Source organism: Meles meles, chromosome 13 (genome assembly GCF_922984935.1).
Source record: "Meles meles chromosome 13, mMelMel3.1 paternal haplotype, whole genome shotgun sequence".
NCBI classification, from domain to species: domain Eukaryota; kingdom Metazoa; phylum Chordata; class Mammalia; order Carnivora; family Mustelidae; genus Meles; species Meles meles.
Window position 1 is genome coordinate 4,031,807 of NC_060078.1, and position 19,015 is coordinate 4,050,821.

The following is a 19,015-nucleotide window of genomic DNA, read 5'->3' on the forward strand; positions in this document are numbered from 1 at the left end:
TATGAAATGGTAACTCGGTGTGGTTTCAGTGTAGAGTTTCCTGATTATTAATTTGTTCACACATGTATTCATGGTTTGGGGTGTTTTTATTTCCTCCCTTGTAAAGTGTATTTTGACCATTTTTAATTGAGATACCTGGCTTTCTTATCTATTGATAGCAATTTGCATCTCAACACTAGTGCTTTCTCTACTACATATATTTAAGAAATCATTTCCCATTCTGTGTATGATTTTTTAATACTCTTTTTTGTTATTATTTGATAAATCAAAGGCCATAATTATAATGAACTTCCTTTTTTTTTCTTGTTTGAAAAAGTCTTTCCTACTTTAGAATGATCCTAAAGATAACTTCCTTTATTAGGATTGTAAGCACTTTCAGGTTTTCTCATCAGTTGGCTGTGTAACCCATCTGGAGTTGAGTTGTAAGCAGACTGCCACATGGGAGGACTATTATGTTTTGTTACTGATGAAGAACTCTTTTTTATCATCCCGTTTTTCCCTCTGAACAGAGTAGGAAGTTACGCGCTGCGTTTCTACTCCTTGAGCAGTTACGCTAAACATCCCAACATGCGTCCTTCACTTATCACGGTTTCGAGCTAATCCGTACCTTTGTCTCCTCGACATTACTAAGAATTTTTAAGTCTTGGGTTCACTTCTCCTTCCAGCCAAAGTTGTAGGTTATCCTCTTCTTATGGTTTTATACACTTAACGTTTGTTTAAATTTCTCTTGGCACTTTCATGCAAATCAGACTTTCCATCTGAGATCCTCTGTAGAATGGTCTCACCATTACATTCAGTGAGAGTCTCTCAGCTTCTTTTCGCCTAAAATATTTTCATTTTGCCTTCCTTCGAAAGATATTTTCACTGGGCCTAAAATTCTACCTTGGCAGTTACTTTTTTTTTAACAGAACATTAAATACATCAGACTTCTGCCTTCTAGAATTGATTCTGATAAGGACACTTTTTGTCATGCATTTGAACGAAATCCCTTCGGTTTGACTGCTTTAGGATGGTCCTGTCCTTGGTGTCTGCAGGGGTTCTTACATTTTATTCTGCTTGTGTTTCACTGGGATGCTTGAATCTCCAGATCGGTGCCTTTCATCACTTCTGGAAAATTCTCAGATAGGATCTCATCAGACATCGATGATGCTCTGGTCTCTCTCGCCCTCGCTTCTCTGAAATTCTGATTAGTCATATGCTAGGTCTTCTTTCTTTCACGTCTTCATCTTTATTTTGTATTTCTTAACTGTTTGTCTGTCAGTGTTGCATCCCTGGATACTTTCTTCTTTTAGTTCACTAATTCTCTCATCAGGGGTGTCTAATCTTCCATATACGTGTCCATGCGTGTCCGTGTGTGTGTGTGTGTGTGTGTGTGTGTGTGTGTGTGTGCTTTGCTTTGTTCAACTCCTTCATTTTCTGGTTTGTTTTTTGGTTGGGAAGGCTTATTTGGCTCTCTTTCAAACATACTGTATCATTTATTATTTTCTATTGTCTATAAGTTTTACCTTTCATTCCGTTAAACAAAGTAGGTATAGTTCTTTTAAAATATGTGTCTGGCATTGGGAGATGGAGAGGAGAAGGAAGTTGAGGGAAACTGGAAGGGGAGGCGAACCATAAGAGACTATGGACTCTGAAAAACAACCTGAGGGTTTTGAAGGGGTGGGGGTGGGAGGTTGGGGGAACCAGGTGGTGGGTAATAGGGAGGGCACGTATTGCATGGAGCACTGGGTGTTGTGCAAAAACAATGAATACTGTTATGCTGAAAAAAATAAATAAATAAATTAAAAATAAAATAAAATATGTGTCTGGGGGCACTTGGGTGGCTCCGTCAGTTAAGTGGCTGCCTTTGGCTCAGACCATGATCTCAGGGTCCTGGGATGGAGCTCCTTGCTCAGCAGGGAGCCTGCTTCTCCCTCTCCCTCTGCACTCTGCGCCCCCCCCCAACACTCACGCTCTCTCTCTCATGCTCTCTCAAATAAATAAAATCTTTAAAAATAAATAAAGTAAAATCTGTGTCTGATAGTTCCAGCATGCGAAGTACTTGAAGAAATTAGTATTTCTACTAATTCCTTGTTCCCTTGTGTAGTTAAAAAATTTTTTTTCTTATTGAGAGCTCCTCATTTTCCTTAGAAAAACTGGTTTGGGAAATGCGGGAGACCCAGGAGGAGCAAATGTTTGGTTTTGCTGTGAGGTGCTTTTACCAGTTCGCGGCCAGTTCAGTCTCTATTCATAAATTCAAGGTTTGTGCCATGCGGGTGTTAGAACCGGGATTGAAAACCGGAGGCAGACCACACCACCTCCAAGGTTCTGTGGTTCCGCTCCACACTGAGGCGCGTCTGCTTGCACTCCCCTGGCGCGGGGAACCGGAGGGCTTTCTCCTGGTTCACCGTCCCTCTGAGGGCGGGAGCTTCAGCCCCATGAGCACAGGGTTTCCCATCGTGCACCCGCCTTGGCAGCCTTGGGCTTTAGTTTCTTACCCCCCCCCCCCCCACCCCACAGCTTGAGGGCTGAGAACTGAGGCTCAGGGACCCCCGCTGGGCGGACACCCTTGAGGCAAAAGAAGCTTCCAGATCTGCTCCTTCCTGGTTCCCCTGTTCCCTCAAACTTTAACTTGATAGTTCCTTATCCTTTTGTCAGTGTTTTGTCACACTTAAGGATGATTTTTTTGTATTTTATTCAGAATTTTCAGTTTTAATCAGGAGAGAGTGTGGTTATAATAATTCAGTTTGCCACGGAATCAGAGATGGAAAAGTCTCATTTGATCTTTGTCTTTCTAACTCACGTTGGTGTCCAGTGAGGAATCCGCACATAGAATTCGTTTCTCCCTCCCACTGTTAACAATGACCTCAACACCATACATTGCTTAATCCATTCTTGATTGTGACATTTAATTTTCACATAATACATTTGTATTAATAATTGGCCTCCTTTCTGTGTTTTACTGGTTCACTAATCCCATTCTGTGGTCTTGGATGTGTCTCATATTTTTTTTTCTGATTACTCAATCTTTATAATATACTCTTAAATCCCCAAGAGCTAGGTTCCTCTTTCTTATTCTTTTTCAGATTTTTCTTAAAAACTATTATTAATGGCTATTCTTCTAAATGAACCCTAGAATATTTCCCCCAAATTGTGAATATAATTCCTCTGGAACTGTTTTGAATGATATTAAACCTATAAATTTATTAGAAAGAATTGTCATTTAATAAATCTCAACCTTCCTACCCCAAATCGGGTTATGTCTATATATCACCGCTTATTGGGAACCTCATTTACATTTTAATAGGCTGCAGTGGTTTTCTTCATTTCTGACACTATTGTTAAAATCACTCCCATTATCAATTCATATATTTTGTTGCCATTGTCAGTAGCATCATGTTTTCATTATATTTCCTAAGGTTATTTCTGATGTGTTAGAATGCTCTTCTTTGTCTCTAAGAGTATTTATGAATTCTCATATTGATCATAGTTGATTTTAATAAACCTTTCTGTGCATTCCACATGTATACAATAACATAATCTACTTTTTTTTTTCTTTTAGGACTTAACATGAGCCAGAACTTCCAAAACAATAGTCAATAACGTTCATGTTTTGGTTCCCTATTTTATTGGTAATTCTAGACATGTTTAACTCATAAATAAACTGGCGCTTGGCACACTGAACATTTTAAATCCATTGTGACCTCTTACGTAGTACTTCATGTGCTCACCCTAAAAAGCAGCGCAAGAAGCCTTGGTCCCACACTGCGCAACCCAGCAGATCTAGACAGCACGGCCCCCGGAAAACCCAGATGATTCAACCAATGGTTAACAAGAAGCCGTTTGAATTGTCTTGCTAAAAATGAGGCCGTTTGTTTGCTTTGTTGTTCTATTTTTTGTTTCTAGGAACTGAGAAAAAGATACAATGGAAGTAACACAGACGAATGGGTGAAGAGGGTAGAGACTGGTGAGGATGGGTGAGGACAGAAACAGGAAGACCAGGCTCCCGAGGCCGGGGGATAAGGGGAAACTGAGTCAGGAGCAGACAGTTGACATTGCTGTCAACTATGAACTGAGTGCGTAGCTGGCAGTGCACATACGGGCAAGGACAGGCCCACGGATGGAGCGCTGGGCACCTCTGTTTCTAGATCGAGGCCCCTCGAAGCTCAGTCTGTGGGGACAGTCTTGTAAACATGCAGATTCCCAGGCCCCACTGCAGATGAATGCACTGGAACAGGAGGAAGGGCTGGAAACCTGACCTAAGGAGGCTCGTTAGGTGTCACACATACGCAGCATGAGTCCTTTGAGAACTTTCAGAAAAAAGAGAGAGAGAAAGAAAATCAGAGGCAAGAAGGGAAACCTTGTAATTGCACTGAGCACAAAAGGTTTTATGCACCAAACTGTAAAAGCTGAGTCTGGCAGTCCTGTTAAAATATTATTCTTAGACCAGAAGACTTTCCAGCGCAAAGAACACACACATCCCATTAGATCACCTACAAGCTGTGTGCTCTGCATGACACAAAGCGCGTCCAAGTGATGAAAACCGACGAAGGCAACGCCTCGCCCACCACATCTACTCATCCTAATGAAACGCCAGCAGCATCTGCCAAGCAAATTGCTTGTCGATTTCATCGCTATTCGTACATCATTTTTCAATGCAATAAATCAGAAAGCATAAATCATCATTCATGAAATCAAAGAACATCTGGGGAGAACAGTTTTTCTCAGACCTCCGCGGGAGAACTTTCGTGTTGACATCAGGCCATTCCCTGGCTTTTAGAGAAACCGACCCAGGAATGTCGGTTTGATCTGGCCGAGTCTCCTGGCGTCAATCTCCAGGTTGCTGATGCTATCTATGCTTCAATGTCAAATGTTTTCCACCCTTTTTAGCGGCCACCCCATCAGCCCCACATCACCTACCGCCCTGCTTTGCAAACATACTGCTGCTTTTAAAATTCATGATCCACGCTCTTATTCATAGTGACCTCCCTTTGGTTCCGCTTTGGTGGTGGCAAAAAAGCCCCTTCAACCTCTAGCTTCCCCTCCAGCCGCATTCAAAGGCACCGGCAGCTGAGTCTGAATTTTTTACACTATTATCATGTTGACTGAGTCCTGCACATTGTCTTAAAATTGCGGACTGCAGTTTAACTTGTCTAAATTCAATACGATGTAGTACGTGTTGGGTGCTGGCACCGTGGAGACCAAGCCAGACAGAGAGGCCATTCCTGGCTGGAGGAGTGTGGGATCCTTGGGTCATTCTCTGCTGTTCTGGTGGTCTGCTCTTCCTACTAAAAACACAGGACAAGCACGCCTGCGAGACAGCAGTCTGTTCTCTGCAAGCTCAACACGCACCTGATGGGGAGGGTACATCATCAAGGAGCACTTACTTTTCAAAGGACTAATGTTTGGGAGTTGATACCAAAGGGGCTACCCCTGCTCCAAGGCTTTCTGAAACCACCCCAAGCCAATGTCCTGGTGGACAAAGAAAGAGCATCCTCCTTCTAACAGTCTTTGTGTTCTGTTCCTTCTTCCTTCTTTTACTCTTTCCTTTTCCCTTCCTGGGCTTCAACCAGTGTCATGGCTCCCATCTCCCACATCCCAGATGTTAAGTCTGAAAACCCAAGGGCTCCTAACGAAGGCTGTGCAAAGGTCAGCCTTGAATGTGGGCTGGGTACGGAGACCTCAGCTTGAGGCTGAGGCCAGAAAGGGTGGAGAGGGTTGCCGGGGGCACATCAGGAACAAGCTTGGCGGAAGGTTTCTCAGAGCGGCTCAGTATGGCACACACTGGCCCGCCGCTTGCTGCCAGCAGGGGCCGAGTGGACGGACCTTGTTTCACTGGAGCAGCCAAGCAACCGCTGTCCACTGAGGACCCAGGAGAGCCCGGGGCAGGCACAGCCCTGGGCCCCCCAGAGGCTCGAGAAGGGGCGACACCCTCCAGGCAGCTCCACGGTCCCCGTGTCGTGTGGGCTGCAGACCAAGACAAGGCCCCTCTTCCCGCACTGGTGACTCCTTCCTAGCTGGGGGAGCCCCACTGAGGACCTGAGCTTTGCCCACAAGTTTCGACGCCACGTTAAGCAAAATCCTTACATGCGTCATACAACACAAGTATCTCACCACCGACTCCTTCATCTTCTTGGGGAGAGGGTCCGCGGCCAGCTCTTCCAGGCTTGGGTGTAAAAATTTAGGAAGCAATTTACAAGGAATAAAGGACCTGAAAAGGAACAAACGCACAGCTGTTACTATTTAAAGTACGTACGTATTACAGTGTTTGCGTAAACCACCTCTCCTGACACCTTCCAGCTTCTCTCCTTTAACCAATTCACAATAAAGGAAAAGAGGTACAGGTCAAGTCATCACAAATATCCTGTTTGGATTTTCAGATTCCCTCCTTTTGAGAGTCAAGTCCAGGGTGTGGTACCCTGACTGCCAGCAGCTAAGATCACAGAGACTCTCTGTTTCGTCAGCCCACCAGCCTTCATCCTCACAAAAAAAAAAAAAAAAAAAGGCAGCAAAATGCAACACTTCAGCAAAAATATTTGAGAGGAAAAACCATGCAAACCATATTTAACTTTTGTCCATTTTCTGTGCCTTTCATTTTGCTGCACATGGGCAGCCTAAAATCCTGGTTTTCTCTGGCCCGCAAACACCTAGGGCCATCCAAATACTCCGGAAGTTGGGAAAAATTACTCGAGATGATTGATTATCTGATCACGATCGATAGGTTGGTATCGGAAACTCTCACATCTCATGAAGCATTTCCACTTCCAAAGGGCGTATTTCTCAAAGATTCAAAAGACGAGATTAAAGGAAAGATAGGAAAGTATATTTCAAGTGACCGATGATGGTTATTAAATACATTTGAAATGCAGGTGCGAACTTCACTTTGAACCCAGAGAGGCCCACCATGTTGGGAACACAAAGCAACAGAACGAGACACAAACCTTTCAGAGATACTAGGGTCAGGTCCTCAATAAAAAACCACCTGGTGATGCTGCTTAAGGGATCCCGAAAGGACCCTTGTCGAGGTGGGAGCAGCCTACGCAGTTCACCCAAGGGGAAGTCTAACAGCCTCTGCTCCCGGCCCTGTGCATTTTACTCCAAAAGCAGCAGAGCAAAGGGGAAATGTGTGCTGGAAGTTGACCCCTGATTTTCCTCAGTGTTGGTCCGGCCTGCCTTTCTCCTACCCTCCCCAGTGGCTGGCTAGGTGAGGGGCGAGAGTCCATCTCCCCACTCCGAGACAAGGCGGGGCGGTGGGACCCGGCCCGGCTGTGTGTGTGTTACTCACAGGAGCACAGAGGGGTCACTGCTCTGCCTGCTCAGATGGTAGGAAAGCGCAACCAAGAGGCCACAGAAGGCTGAGAACAGCGCCGGGATGTGCTGTGTGCTCCACGGCTCCTGGGGAAAAGACATCAGATACCAGGTCATTGCAAATGGTCAGGGTCACCACCTATGAAACACTGAGTGTGCAGCCCCAAGTTCCAGCCAGACGCATGTGGTGTGCTGTGGTCACTCCTGCCAATGGACAGACCAGCACCTGATGGGCGCACGGAAACCTTGCCTATGCATGCACAAACATTGCTTTTTTTACATTTTAAATGCTATTTAAATTCAATTAATTAACATAGAGTGTGTTATTAGTTTCAGAGGCAGATGTCAGTGATTCGTAGCCACATGTAACACCCAGTGCTCATGACATCATGTACCCAGTTACCCCGCCCCCCACCACTCCCCTCCAGCAACCCTGTTTGTTTCTTATAGTTAAAAGTCTCTTTGGTTTGTCTCCCTCTCTGATTTCATCTTCTTTTATTTTTCCCTCCTTCCCCCTACAACCCTCTGTTTTGTTTCTTAAATCCCACATATGAGTGGAATTGTACAGCATTTGTCATTCTCTTAAACTATTGCACTTAGCATACTACCCACCAGCGCCAGCCACACTGTCGCAAATGTAAAATTTCATCCTTTTTGCCGGTTTAGTGATATTCCACTGTGTATATACACCACATCTTCCTTATCTATGGATCAGTCGATGGACCTCTGGGCTCCTTCCACTGTTTGGCAATTGTGGATATTGCTGCTATAAACATTGGGGTATGGGTGCCCCTTCGGATCACTACATTTGTGACTTTAGGGTAAATACCCAGTAGTGTGATTGCTGGATTGTAGAGTAGCTCTATTTTCAACTTTCTGAGGAACCTCCATGCTGTTTTCCAGAGTGGTTGCACCAGCTTGCTTTCCCACCAACAGTGTAGGAGGGTTCCCCTTTCTCCGCATCCTCATCAACACCTATTTTCTTGAGTTATTAATTTTACCATTCTGCCAGGTGTGAGGTGGTATCTCATTACGGTTGTGATTCGCATTTCCCTGATGCTGAGAAATGTTGAGCACTTTTTCATGGGTCTGTTGGCCATTTGTATGTCTTTGGAGAAATCTCTGTTCATGTCTTCTGCCCATTTCTTCACTGGGTTCTTTGTTTCCTGGGTGTTGAATTTCATAAGTTCTTTATAGATTTTGGATACTAGACCTTTATCTGGTGAGACATTTGCAAATATCTTCTCCAATTCTGTGGATTGTCTTTTGATTTTGTTGACTGTCTCCTCTGCTATGCAAAGAGCTTTCTATCTGGATGAGGTCCCAATAGTTCATTTTTGCTCTTGTCTCCCTTGTTTTACAAACATTGACTTTGACACGGGATAGGATAGGGGCAGGGACATCACAAACTAATTGTACATATTTCTGAGTCTGTTTAATTAATATTTTCTGAGAACATTTTTACTTACTCTTTTCCAAAATTAAGTTTAGGATTTATAAAATGTAACATTAAGCATGTGTTGCCTTCCCTGAATTCATCATAATGATAATGATAGGAATTGTGATTCCTAGTGTTTATTAAATCAATGGTGTAAAAGGTATAAGACACATAAATGGGGCATTGGAGATCAAATAGGGGACTAAAGAAACTTGGTCCAAATTAGACGGTCCCTAAAGAAAGAGAAAAACTATTCGAAATGAAGAGCTTAACGTGACAGCTGCTCAGACGCCCGAGATCAAGACACTGTGCTCGGAGTGGAAGGGAGAAGAGGCCAACAGGACGTGTCCCCACGGTGAGCAGTCCGGGGGTGGAGAGGAGGCCCGGGACCCCGCAATCGTCCACCCATACTTGACACACCCTCCAACACCGACATGGTTTCCTACATCTGCGATATGTGCAGCCTTTCCGTGACCATCGACAGAATCTACCGGTGCCTTCTGAGAGCTGAATCTCAGACGGGACTGCGAGGCTTTTCTCTGAAGGTTTTGATCCTTTAACTCACCAGGTGTTTCATCAGAGACGCAGGGAATCTTCACGAGGCTTAAAATGAAATATACGCACGGATGAGCCGCCCTAGTGGGTTTTCTACTGTGACTGCTCACCTATGCTGGAAAAGCAAGTGTCACCTTGGCAGAGGGAGTGGTTTTGTTCTCAAGGGCCTCACATCTGCACAAATTAAAATGCATTTCTTTATCTCCCCCAGGGCGATGGTCTAGCAGCCTGGGAGGACAGCATCTGGAAGGAAAATGAGACCAACAATGGAACAGGACGCGGGGCCGGGTGGGAGGCCACACTAACCAGCTCCATACATGCCCCTGGAGCAAGGGGCCTCTGCCCGGCACCCCAAGTCCTAGTGCGCTGCTCTAACGTTCCCAGCGTCCTGCAGGTGCCACGTCACGGCAGCTTTTATGAGTGCAGATGCCTTCCCCACCACTTTGCCAGGAAATCCCATCCTCCCATCCTCTCTGCTCCCGTTGGAGTTTCCTTCCACAGTGCTGGCTTCCTGTGTCCAAGGGAGAGGGGCCCTGCCTCGGTCCTCAAGCCGGCCCTACACTCACGCCCACAAAGTCCTCTTACTCCCTGACCCCTCCTAGTCGGAGGAAGTGGAATCTTCTCTTTGCTCTGGTTCCTTCTGCCCTTTCCATAAAAATGCTTTTGTGGATGTCCTTTTTTTTTTTTTAAAGATGTTACTTATTTATTTGACAGACAGAGATCACAAGCAGGCAGAGAGGCAGGCAGAGAGAGAGAGAGAGGAAGGCAGGCTCCGCGCTGAGTAGAGAGGCCGATGTGGGGCTCCATCCCAGGACCCTGAGCTGAAGGCAGAGGATTAACCCACTGAGTCACCCAGGCACCCCTTGCTGACATATTTAAAAAGTAAAAAAGGCCCATTTCCCCATTTACCCTGGCAAGCCACCCGACTATCTCTATCCCTCTGTCAGTGGCGTCCCTGCCTTGCAAGTGACCCCTTGGCTTCCTTCATGTGGGGCACCTCCCTGTGGGGGCAGCACCTCTTCGCAGGGTGGGCTTCAAGCTGGGCGGACCTGGATTCGAACCCGAGTCCTGCCACAGATGAGCTGTGTGGCCTTGGCTAAGTTACTCACCATCGCTGAGCACTGGGTTACTTTCCTCTTCTTTAGAAAGGGACACATACAACTCAAGAGTGGCTGCAAGGGCACTCTTCTGTACCCTAGGCCATTTCTTAAGGTTTTTGATGTGAGAGAGTCCAATGCAGCCCCTACTTGGTGACTGACACCCCATGCTCTGAGCTGGAAAGCCGGCTCTCCCGAGATTTTCCTCCCCACGCCCCCGTCAGCTGGTCCCCACGCCCCCGTCAGCTGGTCCTCACGCGTCACCATTGTATCCTTCCGCCCCAGTCCAGCCCTCTCTTCGTTCATTGCATCCCACTGGGTCAGGCCTCCACAGCCTCTTTCTTTCCAGTTCTACCGCTAACAGCTTTTTTTTTTTTTTTTTAAGATTTTATGTATTTCTTTGACAGACAGAGATCACAAGTAGGCAGAGAGGCAGGCAGAGAGAGGGAGGGAAACAAGCTCCCCGCTGAGCAGAGAGCCTGATGCGGGGCTCAATCCTAGGACCCTGAGATCATGACCTGAGCGGAAGGCAGAGGCTTAACCATTGAGCCACCCAGGCGCCCTTACTGCTAACAGCTTCTTAGCAGGAAATTGACTGCATCTCCACGTTGTTCCCCGACTTCGCAGCCCCTACAACGTGTCCTCCACATGGCAAAGGAACAGTCTTCCTCGCCTATAAAGCACATGAATCGCATTACTGCCTTTCACACAGTATCTTTTCAAGGATTCCTCCCTGCCTACTAAAATACATCTACTCCACAGAACCCGAGGAAGAACCACAGGAGCTACCTAAGCCAGTCGGGGCCTGACCCTTGCCCGACGTCCCAGCCTCATTCCTCACGTTTACAACCTGCACAGCAGCAAATGCATAACGATACGCCGCTTCCTCCCCCTGCCTTCACATACGGCTCCGTCTGCACAAGGGGCTCTTGTGCTCTGGCCCTGCTCCATTCCCCTCTCCCTGGTGAACTCCTACCCATGCTTCAGTAGCCAGGATAAGAATCTCTTCAGGCAGACTGGAGCCCTTCTCCGCGCATCAAAAATATACCTTTAAACACTTCAACACCTAAGATGTTTCACTTCTGCTAGCTGTGGGTATGGGTAGGACTTGGTCCCTCATCTGAGAGCCACTGGTCACAGCCGTGCTTGGAACAGCCTTCCGAGGGGCCAGCTTGCATCTGTCTTTCCCCTGTACTTGGCGCAAATGTCAGGACGTCCATGTGTCGTTGAGTGAGTGACTGCGAGGGGTCAGTTTTCATGACTACATTGGTCCCTTCTCTGTGACCTGTGCGGAAAAGAATTTTCAGCAAGAAAAACGGGTGAAGAAATAAGTAGCTTAGATCAAACGTGGACCAGGCGGTGAAGAGCCCCTGACATAATCAGACTCGGAGGAAAGGTGACCCTCGAGCTCATCTTTCGCTTCAACAGCAGCTCCAATAACAGAAACATTATTCTGAAGTTTGACAGCTTTGTTCTTTCCTAGGAGTCCGTTTGTGACACATGCACCGGCCCCTTGCTCTGTGGCAGGCCCCCGTGTGCACACTTGTCAGGAGCGCGGACCTGGCGCTATGACGAGCCACGTGAGGGCGCGGCGGGGGCCGCTAGGCACTCACGGAGCCAGAATGTAGACAGACACGCCCTCCTCCGTCCTCCGGGATGCTCCTCTGCTCCCTGCTCTGGCCACCCACCCAGGGCTTCAGATTGGGCTGTTACAAAAACAAACACAAAATGTTTTCCAAAAGGAAAAACCCTGCAAAATTTTACTTCCCTCCGTTTACTCCTCTGTGTTTGCCTATGCTGTATATTCAATTCACAGTTTTGTAAAGGTAGAGGCTTTCCTTTCATATGCGGCCCATAAATATGCAAATGCTGGGGGGTCACGCTGAGATGGATTTGGTAACTGTGACCACGGAAATAATGGTCACTGCATGGAACAGAGGAAAGGTCAAGGGCACAAGCAGAGGCAGAAAGCGATTCTAGGCTGATCAGTTCCTGGAAGAGGTGATCCTGGGGAAGGTCCGTCCCTTCTCCGTGCCCCCGTTCCTCTTCTGTGAAATAATGGTGGCACCTTTCTTGAAGTATTGTTGTAATGACCCCATGAGATCTGAAACAGCCTTGCCCACCGCAGAGTTGCGTGTCGGAGTCACTTTCTTACTGACTGGAAAAGAAGGAGAACCCACGATGGATGGTCCCCACAGACAATCACTTAAATCTGGACCAGATCTATGTAAACAACCAAGTTTGCCTGCTTTGCCCACCCAATATCCCCGACCTAATCTTCTCTCATTCATTCTCGACTTAACTAAATCCCTCCAAAGCAAACATGGAAGGTCGGTACTGAGGGACCCTCCCTGCTTACTCACCGAGATGGCCACTGGTAAAAAAGCCAGTGAAAGGTGAAAATATCAAGTCAGAAACAGTGACGTAGGAGGTGAGTGATGTCCCTGTTCCTTCTACTTCCCACATTTGTCCCAGTCTGTGATCACGTACCGTGTAAGTGACTATTTGATCGACATCTGATCCCTCCACTGGGCCCAGTGCACTGACAGCAGGGATCCGCTTGCCTTACCCCAGGGTGTTGTGAGCACCTGCTGCAGGCCCCCACCCTGAAAGTCATTTAATAAATATGGATGGTGCCAACGCAGCTTTACTTCTTGCTATATAACGCACACCTAAGAAGGGGAACAGCATGGATCTTTTCAAGTGCCTACAAGTCCCTGCTGCGCAGCGAGCAACAATAGAGAAAGAGTGGTCTCTGCTGTAGGCTACGTCCGTCCTGACTCTGCTGATTTTTTGCACTAAGACCCTGGGCAAGCCACAAGCCTGGGTTTCCTCATCTAAGAGAACTGCGTAGTGCACACCCCCTAGGGTTGTTGTAAATATGGTATAAATACTGTGTGTAAAGTACTTAGCGTAGCCAGTATAAAATGCTCTGCTATTACTATAATCTTTACTTGGTTACTCCCTGTCCGATTGGGCTTCTATAACAAAACATCAGACTTGTAAAGAAAAAAATGTACCGCTCACGGCTCTGGAGGCTGGGACGTCCGAGACGGAGACAGCAGGACATGTGGTGTCTGGTGAAGACCGACTTTGCCCTCAGAGCTGACTTCTTCTTGCTGTGTCCTTACACCATGGAAGGGCTTGGGGGGGGGGGGGGTTCTCAAGCTTCCTTGAAAAGAGCATCAGTCCCATTCACGAGGGCTCATGACCTAAGCTCCTCCCACACCCCTCACCTCCTGGTACCATCACCTTGAACTCCAGGATTTCAACTAATGAATCTTGGAGGAACACAAACAGTCAGACCACAGCAGATACATGAGAGGACTAAGATCTGCAATAAAATCACATTTCCTGAAGAAATTAAGACTGACATTTAGTCCTTCTCTGCAAGGCAAAAAGAACAGTGATTTTTGTTGATCCTGTTTTATCCTGTCTCTAGAGCCCAGAGAGAAAATAAGGAAAGAGGAACCCTTCCACGAGATGCGAACGGGACCTCACCAAGACGCGGCGTGAGTATCCCAGGCTGCACTGTCTGAACGGACAGGCAACTCTCATCTGTTATTTTAAGCATCTGGTGGCAGAAATCTGTATTCACTCCTCCCTATGTGTGATTTCTTTTAAGCATAACTAATAGCTTCAGGCTAACCTGTCTGACCCGAACAGACAGCAGTGTGGCCAAGAGGGCAGGACAGAAGGAATGAATATTTCCTCTACCAGGAGATGGTGATGAAGGAGAGAGATGCCGGAAGGGCATCCACATCCTTCCCAGAGTAAGGGTCGGATGAAAGACGGCCAGGACTCCATATTCCGGGCACAACTCTGCACGTTTCTCAGCCTAACCTCAACTCATCACACAACTGAATCCTAGAACTTGGGCTTACCAGAACTTTGACAGATTGCAGAAAGGCAGACTGCCTGGGTCTCCCTCAGCTCTCTCCTAGGAACAGCCTCAACTCCAAGTTCTTAACCTTGCTCTCATTTTCAACAGACCCGATATAAATATAGATATAAAGATAACATTCCTCATTCGCTCACTCTCTCTCAGTCTCACTGGATATATATAGCTACTTGGCTACTTGGCTATCAAAATCAGTTATTCTTTCATGTGGGGTATCAGAATTTGCAAAACCATGCCATCTTCCGGAAAGATTATTTTATCTTTAGAAGAGATCTCATAGCTGAGCAAGACTTACCCCTTCAAATTATCGATCAAGTAAGAAGACAGGAAGAAGGGAAGAGACTTGCCCAAGGTGGCAAGATGGGGATGAAGCCCCCAGTTCAGTGCTGTGTGTACTCCGCTACCCTGAATGTCCCTGTAGGTCATTGTGCAAAATGCGTGCCTGTCTCACCACCTTCCATAAAAAAAGGTTGGTGCTTTTTGTACGATCACTAAATTAAAAGTTCCTGGCTTTGCAGGCTGTGTCATTCATGCGGGAATCCCCCATTCAACAACGCTGGACATGTCCTGAGGCAACTGCCTGTTGGAGGGCTTGCTCTAACACCGCAGAGCAAGAGCCCAGCACAGTGACCTGGGAGGAGCTCCAGGGCAGCCTCCTGGAGGACCAAGAAAGGAGCTAGGATGCAAAAGGCGACAAGGATCGAACCTGGGGAGTACGCCGCAAGTCACAGAGGGGTGCGATGTTTCCAGGGGCCTGGGTATGCCCCCGCAGGGTATCCCTGGGTGTCATTCTAAAGGTACAGCTCCACAAGCATGGGGAAGATTACAGGAAGACATAGAAAAATGGGAAATGGTTAAGCTTGGAGGAAATACCTGGAAGGGAAAGGATCTTTATCGTCCCATAATTCTCTGCACTGGGAAGAGAGGCAACTGGGTACCACTGACTGAAGGTCAAACGAGAGGGTATATGCTTCTCCATCAGTGGTGGAATGTGCACGTGATGTAAGGAAGGACTTTCTGACACGGATACACAAAGTCACAACTAGGGAGACATTAGCATTTCCTTATCACACCTTACGTTAAAGCACAGATCTTTCTTTGGAGAGCAAAGACCGAAACATGCCTAGAAGGGAAGGAAGGAAGGAAAAGGAGCTTGGAGAAGCTTTCCTTATGCTTTTCTTGCATAGAACAGATTACTGTCCAACAGCTCCACAGTCTACCACACACACGCACACACACACACACACAAGTAATAAATGATGTGAGTAAAAGAAGAAATTATCCAGAATTATTTTATAAAATTAATGGGGGGGGGCGACAAGATAAACTGGCTCTGTCCCATTGTTTTATTCCTTCCTCTTCAATTTCTGATTGCTGTCCAGGCTGTGCCCTTGCTAATCGCCATCCCGTGCTTCTCTTTCTGCCCAGTCTCACAGGCAGGACTGCCCTCCCCTGAGGAAGACCAACAGCAGAACAGACAGCAGCTTTCCAAGGCACTGGGAGCCATCCCAGCCACACTTCTAGAAGGAGCTGAGCTTGTCAAGTCAGAGATACAGTAAGAAATACACTTAGGGATGTTTTTATTTTAATCTTTATTTAGGGGATAGAGAGAGGAATACTGACATTTGAGGAAGACAGCAACTGACCTGAAGAGGGCTTTTGAAAGAAAATGATCAAATTCACTGTGTATTTTATCTGTAAGGTTAGTACAGTTTCATTTCCATGAAGAGAACCAGGACAGAAGAGGCAAAGTACTGACTCACATTCTTAATGGATTTTTGTCAGTAAACTTCTCTATTTTAAATATGTACATATTAATTTTGAATTTTATATATGCTTTTTATTTATTATACTCACAGACACAAATACACACATGTACACGGACACTATATATATAGAGAGAGATTTATATTACATAAAGATATTCTGTATTATTATATAATTATGTTATTATATTACACAAAGATATATTATCTGTGAGTATAGTAAAGGTATATCTTTATAGAATATAAATCTTTATATATACATAAATTGTATATGTAAGATACATATTATACCCTATTTATACTATACCAACAATATCTTTATGATAAATTTTTATATATATAAAATATATATGAAAATTTGGAGGGAGATAAGGTTTTAAACAAACTATCACTCACTGATAATGAAGTATAGACCATGTGACAGTTTGCCTCAAAATTAACATCCCTAATTGCTTGGAGATGTGTCTCCAGGGCCCCTGGATTGGGAGTGATACAGGCTGATGAAAGCCAGCTTCATAAAACTCCCACAGGTTTTGAAATATTTTTATGAGGTAGAAATAAAACTGTCTAATCGTCCTACAATTCTGTGGTAGATTTCACATGCATTTGGGAATTCTTTTGATGAAATGCATAGGGAAGTTCAGCTTCTCTCTGAAGAGAGTCTTAGTTTCAACATTTTTTTTCTCGGGCATGTCAGACATCTCTACGAGGGAACTTAGAAGATTGAGGGTTTGGTTATGAAATGAATGCAAACAGACCAAATTTTCACTTGGCTAAGCCCTTCATATCAGGTTCATACACTTTCTTTTTTAAGGAAAAAAAATGAATGGCTTTTTTTAGCCCATTAAACATGGGGGCAGTTCCAAGATCCAGGCTTTCATGCATCCTAAAATAAGAATTAGATCATATCGCTTTAACTCTGATATAAGTCCTTATTCTCCATCTGTTTTTGACAAGAATCTCATCTTGAAGGAGAAGGAACTCTGTGCACGTAATGTTCCAGAAATTCGGTAAGATCAGATATGTCTCCCAGTCCTGTACTGTGTGCCCTGTTCATCCTCTGTGTACGGCTCATAGGCGACCATAAGACAGGCGCTCGTGAGCACTCAAGGGGCACCTCTGGGCTCCCCCTCCCTTACCCAGAGCTCGCCTCACAGCAGCCTTTGTTGCTGTCCCTCTCAGCTCCAACACTCTGTGCCCTCTTCCCGCCCCCAGCCTCCCACTGAGTCTAATTCATCGTCAGTAATCATGGTGTGTTCAGTAAATAAATGAATGAGCCTCTGAAGAAAGGTGACAAATCAGACTTTGTGGTCACTGAAAGAAGAGTTTCCTTATTTTGCATTCTGTTTCATTTTGGTGAAAAAAGTCCTATGTTTATGATTCAAGAAAATAGTTTTAGAAATACGCACTAGGGAAAAATGAGATCATGAGCTATCGAGATGGACGGATAGGTGCCATTCATGCAAACCTGTCCATATCAACCTAGATAAACACACACACATACACACACGCAAATATGTATACTTTTTGAAAAATATTGACATTTACTTTCCTTTTCATAGCTTTCTTCTCTGTTACCTGGATTCATTCCAAACGCTTTCAGAATTCCTTCTGTGTAACAGACAGTGACTTTGCATAAGATCTATAAAGCCTAGTAGATCTAGTAGATCTGGTCTGTAAACCAGAGTCGGTGATTTTGAGGGGCTCATGGTCAAGGCGGGAATGCTGGAACGTACACACCAACGGCAAAAGTCACAGTAACGGTTCCTGTGTATTGAGCAAGGAGGGGACTGGACACTTTACATGTATTATCCCATTTGGTTCTTGGTGCACTTGAAAGGTAAGTGTTGCTCCTTTTAAACAGGAGGAAACAGCGGCTCGTATTTAACTAGCTGTTATGGTGACATAGAACTGATTTTCCACGTAGAACTGGTTGCATACAGAAGCAATGAATACTGAGTGAACACTGAAAGGACAGTATCGTCCACAGGCCATTGGAAGAGAGAAAAACACACTCCTCCTGGTATGGCTGGGAAAGGTACAGACTTCCATGTCTACTGGCCGGGGCCTGCCTCCAGCTCCTGTTCCATGCGCAGGTGCCCGCCCCTCTCCCTATCACTCCAAACTGGACAGTCACTGAATCCTACCAATATTGATTGACATTTCCTGGATTTGACCGTTTCATACTATGTGTCTACTGCCAAAACCTGAGTCCAGATCTTCCCTCAACAACTGCAGTTCCGTTTCCAACAACAGCTATCATTATTCTTCTTCCTGTTTACCCCAAATCAGGGTCAACTACCACTGTCAACGTCAACCTCCTCAAGTTTGAAGATCATGACAATCCAGCCTTCACTGGGTTTACAGACCAATCATACCTTTTTAACTTCTGAGTGTGACAGAAAGCACTGGCTGCCTACCTAATATACACTAATCTCTCCCTCCTTCCCCACAAGAATTAACTCCTTACCAGTTGTTCAGACAGCCCAAAGACTGGTAATTCCCACTCACTGACCGCTAGAAGTGACATGATGCTAACCAAAAAAATATAATCTTAAGTCCAGGATAATAAAAGCAATTTAAAACTTGGATTACTGTTAACATTGTCATTATGTTCATCATCACCATCATCACCACCACCACCACCAACTAGTAAAGCTAATAACAGCATCTGCTGTAGTTTCCTATTGCAGTGTAACAAATGACCGCAAACTTCGTGGCTTCAACAACACAAACATATGCTCTCATGGTGTCCAGCAGTCAGGAGTCCGCACACAGCATGGCTGGTCTCCCAAGGCTGAAATCACAGCGCTGGCCAGGTTGCGATCTTACCTGAGACTTGGGGTCTACTTCCAAGCTCACTCGTGGCTGGCAGAATTCAGTTCCTTGCAGCTATATGACCAATGTCCTCGTTCTCTTGCTGGCTATGGGCAGGGCTCCCTTTTAGCTCCGAGAGGCCACTCTCAGGTCC

At 45.7% G+C, this 19,015-nt stretch overlaps 1 protein-coding gene across 2 annotated transcripts in view; it reads right to left on the minus strand.

The window, feature by feature from the left end:
• PCNX2 (pecanex 2) overlaps positions 1 to 19,015 on the minus strand; it is a 296,195-nt gene that overhangs the window by 157,308 nt on the left and 119,872 nt on the right. For both annotated transcript variants that reach the window (XM_046026803.1, XM_046026802.1), the window contains exons 16-17: positions 7,265 to 7,374; positions 6,094 to 6,190 (exon numbers count right to left, since the gene is read on the minus strand). In XM_046026803.1, coding sequence (XP_045882759.1) covers positions 6,094 to 6,190; positions 7,265 to 7,374 — 207 coding nt within the window. The remainder of the gene's footprint in view (positions 1 to 6,093; positions 6,191 to 7,264; positions 7,375 to 19,015) is intronic.